The sequence below is a fragment of the Lepidothrix coronata genome, unplaced genomic scaffold (genome assembly GCF_001604755.1).
Source record: "Lepidothrix coronata isolate B3197 unplaced genomic scaffold, Lepidothrix_coronata-1.0 Scaffold426, whole genome shotgun sequence".
NCBI lineage: Eukaryota > Metazoa > Chordata > Aves > Passeriformes > Pipridae > Lepidothrix > Lepidothrix coronata.
Window position 1 is genome coordinate 1 of NW_016690606.1, and position 4,017 is coordinate 4,017.

Below are 4,017 nucleotides of genomic sequence, written 5' to 3' on the forward strand. Positions count from 1 at the left end.
TGGTTTGCTCTTGTCCTGCTTTCAACGCCAATAAAACCCTTGCTTGCATCAGCTGGGCCTTCCCGTGTCTCCTTTCCCATGGAGGGCAGGGAAAACAAGCCCCAGCAGGGCTCTGGGAGAAGATCAGGCTTGGGAAAACCCCTGAGACAGGACCCTGGTTGGGCAGGGACCCTCTTTGTCCTCCTGCAGGTTTCTGGTCGGAATTGTCTTTGCTTGGTTCTTTTTCTGGGGTGGATTCTCCCAGCCCGTCGTTTTTATGGGATTTCTCTCCCTTTGATGGATTCTAATAGGTTTGGGAGCCAGCCCAGGGCAGTCCCTTGTGTTTGGGAAGTGGTTGCCTCGCTCCTGGGTGTCAGGATGTTGCTTCCAGCTTGACCAGTTCCCATGGACAGCCCAGTCTGAACACACTCGAGGCACAGTAAATTCGGGGGTTTCACCCCAAGTGCTCCTCCTACACTTTATGTGTTGGCAAACTGACCTCAGTCCCTTGGGAATTCTCAGTTCTCCTTCCCCCTGAGTGTTTCCCCAAATCCAGAGGGAACTGTGGGAGTTGCAGACCCTCCTCCTGCTCTCCAGGTGCTGCCGAGGATGTGGAATCCTTGTCAGGAGGACGTGGAATCCTTGTCAGGTAGTTTGTGGTCCAGGGAAAAGCAGGACCTGAAATTCCAGGTGGAGGAAGAGGCAGTGGCAGTCCTTGGAGCAGTTCTGATGGAGAAGGTGCAGCCTGCCCTCCCCTGGCCACGGGCAGAGCAGGTGCCTTTTCCAAGGGCAGACTCGCAGTTCCATCGGAATCCCCCCCAAAAAAAGGACACAAATTCGTCAGACAAATGACAGTGACCTCACAGCTGTGGCCTTTGAGACACAAAATGCCAAAATGCCTGAAAGACCAAAAAAAAATGCCCCTCCCCCTGAGCTGAAGGGTGATTTTATTGCTGATTTTTTATGGCATCAGTGCACGGACACAGGAATGAGACGGAAGTGAGAGTTCAGGAAGAGAAATCTGAATTTAGGCAGCGGGCAAAGTTCCAGGTGCCCTGATTCTCCTGGTGATAAAGGGAAGGTTTGGGAAGCTCTGGGAGGGGACAGAGCAGCCCCAGGAGGATGGTCACAGCCAGATGTCCGAGGTGCAGTCCCCCCCGGGGTATCTCATCTCGTGGGCCAGCGCCGGCCCGTCCGGCTCCTTCCCAAAATCCACCAGGAAGTTCTTGTTGACGGCCAGGCCTCCCTTCTCCGTGTCCACGTCGATCTGCAGCATGACAGAGCCTTCCCTGCCAAAGGCACGAGGAAACAGGCGGTGGGAGAAGGGGCCGTGGCGTTAATTGCCTCGTTAATTGGTTAATAACCGAGCCCAGGGTTCCTTACCGGAGCAGCTCGGGGTAGAACTGCTTGTCCCAGCCGCTGTACAGGGAGTTGGTGACGTACAACCTCTTCCCATCCAAGCTCAGCTGCAGCATCTGAGGCCCACCTGGAACCTTCTTGCCCTGAAATTTGGGGAGGACGAGGCGCTCAGGCCAAGCTGAATAAAGGAAATGTGGCCACAAGGGGAAAGGAAACGGCCCTGCTCGGAGAGATCCGAAATTCCTGAGGCAGGAATGTCAAATTCCAGCTCTGGGGAGGGAACAGTTTTTATTGGGAGTCTTTTTCCTTCTTAGCAGGAGCCTTGGAGTCACTGCAGGTGAGTTCCACTTAATTCCCACAGTTAACCAGGTAAAAAGGTGAAGGATGTGGAGCTTCCCGGAGTTGTTCTCATAAAATCATGGAATTATTAAGGTTGGAAAAGCCCTCTGAGATCCCCAAGTCCAGCTGTTCCCCCCAGCACCACCAAACCACGTGCCCGGGTGCCACATCCACACGTTTCCCAAACACTTCCAGGGGTGGTGGTCCCACCACTGCCCAGCTTTGGTGGCCAACAGGTTTTAGTCGAGACCACCTTCAGTTCTCCCACACCCCGAGACCTTCCACAGGCAGCTCAGTGGGAACAGTGTCAGGTCAGTGGTGGAACTTTAGAGGGCTTTGCCAACCTTAACCATTCCATGGCTTTTTTTATAAGCTGAGAAGGGAAGATTTAGGTTGGATATCAGGGATAAATTCTTCCCTGTGAGGGTGGTGAGGCCCTGGCACGGCCATGCCCAGACGTGGCGCCTGCCCGGGCCATCAAGGTGTAATTACCTTTAAATATTGGGCATCTTCCGGTGGATTGGAGTCAGTTGGGAACACTGACCTGGATGACAAATGGCTCTGGCTGGCACTGCAGCTCCTTGTCCTCCAGCACAGTCACAGGGCCCCCCCTGGCAATGCTGCCCCCCAGGAAGACCTGTGGGCAGGGAAGGGGTGAGAGCGGGCAGAGAACAGGCAGAGAACAGGCAGAGAACAGGCAGAGAACAGGCAGAGAACAGGCAGAGGACGGGGCTAAAACCCCGGAGCCAAAGCAAACTGGGACGTTTCTCCTCTTGGAAGGAGGAGGACCCCCCTCCTGAGCTGACTCCCGGGGCTGGCAGGGGGGTTTTTCCTCACCTGCCCCACGAGCCGGGGCCGGCGCCGGTCGGAGATCTCGTACTGCCGCACGTCCCCGTGCAGCCAGTTGCTGAAGTACAGGAACCTGTCGTCCAGGGAGATCAGGATGTCAGTGATGAGACCTGCAGGAGGGGATTCCAGGGCTCAGCCAGCAGGATCAGCACCAAACCAGCCCCAGTCCTGCTCTCTGTCAAAGCTCTGCTCACAGAAGCTCAAAGTCATGAGAGCAGGAGGGACACAACCCACCCTGCAATCCCAGGGCCTGCTCCAAGCAGGTTCAGGCTCTACCAGCATTCCCAGGGTATATTCCTGGACATCCTCAGGCCCAAACTCCCAAGGATTCTTCTGGAGAAAGTGACCTCAAGCACTGGAGCAGCGTGGGAGCAGAGCACAACCCCAACCGGTCACCTCAGAACCCCCTCCCACAAATTTGGTCTTTTTTTTGCCATTTAAGGACAAAAAGCTGCTCTGGACCAGGGAACTGATGAGGAGAACATCCCATTCCTTTCCCAACATGGTCCCACCAACCAGGCATGTCCGGGAGGAGCCATCCTTGCACCTTCTTGCTGGGCACTTCGATCACCTTCTCCGCTGCCCAGTCCCCTTTCTGCAGGAGGGAACAAGGAATTCTTACCTAAGGAGTCACTAAACCGTGGAATATCCTGAGCTGGAAGGGACCCACGGGGCTCCTCAAGGTCCAGCTCCTGTTGGTTGCTTTGCTGAGCCCCAGAGGGCTCAGCTGGGCTTGGCAGAGGGAGGAGAACTGGGCAGTGGGATTTATTTACCAGGGGCTGCACAGGGGGGGATTTACCCAGGGAGTGTTACCGAGGGTGGTAACAGTATTCCCAGCAGGAATGTTACTAGTTTTCCTATGGAACAGTATCTCAAATAGCTCTGGGGTCTCCAGGCTACACTCCCCTGTCCCTCCCTCCTCTACCTTCAGGTCTCCCCTACACTTCCAAAGGCCAGCAGGGAGCACCCAGTGACCCTGGGGACAAATCCCACACTTCCAAAGGCCAGCAGGGAGCACCCAGTGACCCTGGGGACAAATTCCACGTGTCCTGCTCAGATGTCCAGCTGACCCACGTGTGCTGACCAGCTTGAAGGCCACAAAAGAAGCTGCTGAGCTGCTGCTGCAGCCCCTTCCTCAGGGAAAGCCTCCAAGTGATCCCCAGTGGCTCAAGGAATTCCCAGAGAGGGACTTTTCCCAGGGGTGTGGAGCGATGGCACGAGGGGGAACGGCCTTAAGGTGCAGGAGGGTGGGTTTGAGTGAGAAATTCCACCCTGGGAGGGTGGGCAGGCCCTGGCAGGGGTTATTCCAAGGATTCCCCATCCCTGGGAGTGTCCAAGGCCAGGCTGGATGGAGCTCCTGGAGGTGTCCCTGCCGTGAACAAGCTGCCCTTTGAGGTCGCTCCCAACCAACCCAACCCAACCCAACCCCTCCCAGGATCCCATCCCTGTGGGATACAGAGGCTCCCTGACCCCATCCCTGTGGGATGCAGA

The 4,017-nt window shown here is 56.1% G+C and overlaps 1 protein-coding gene across 1 annotated transcript in view; it reads right to left on the bottom strand.

The window, feature by feature from the left end:
• Window positions 1–879: 879 nt before the first annotated feature.
• SELENBP1 (selenium binding protein 1) overlaps window positions 880–4,017 on the bottom strand; it is an 11,516-nt gene continuing 8,378 nt past the window's right edge. Inside the window, exons 9-13 of the mRNA XM_017839504.1 lie at window positions 3,043–3,148; window positions 2,515–2,636; window positions 2,222–2,314; window positions 1,363–1,481; window positions 880–1,268 (exon numbers count right to left, since the gene is read on the bottom strand). Of these exons, the coding sequence (XP_017694993.1) occupies window positions 1,106–1,268; window positions 1,363–1,481; window positions 2,222–2,314; window positions 2,515–2,636; window positions 3,043–3,148 (603 nt within the window). The 3' untranslated portion in view covers window positions 880–1,105. The remainder of the gene's footprint in view (window positions 1,269–1,362; window positions 1,482–2,221; window positions 2,315–2,514; window positions 2,637–3,042; window positions 3,149–4,017) is intronic.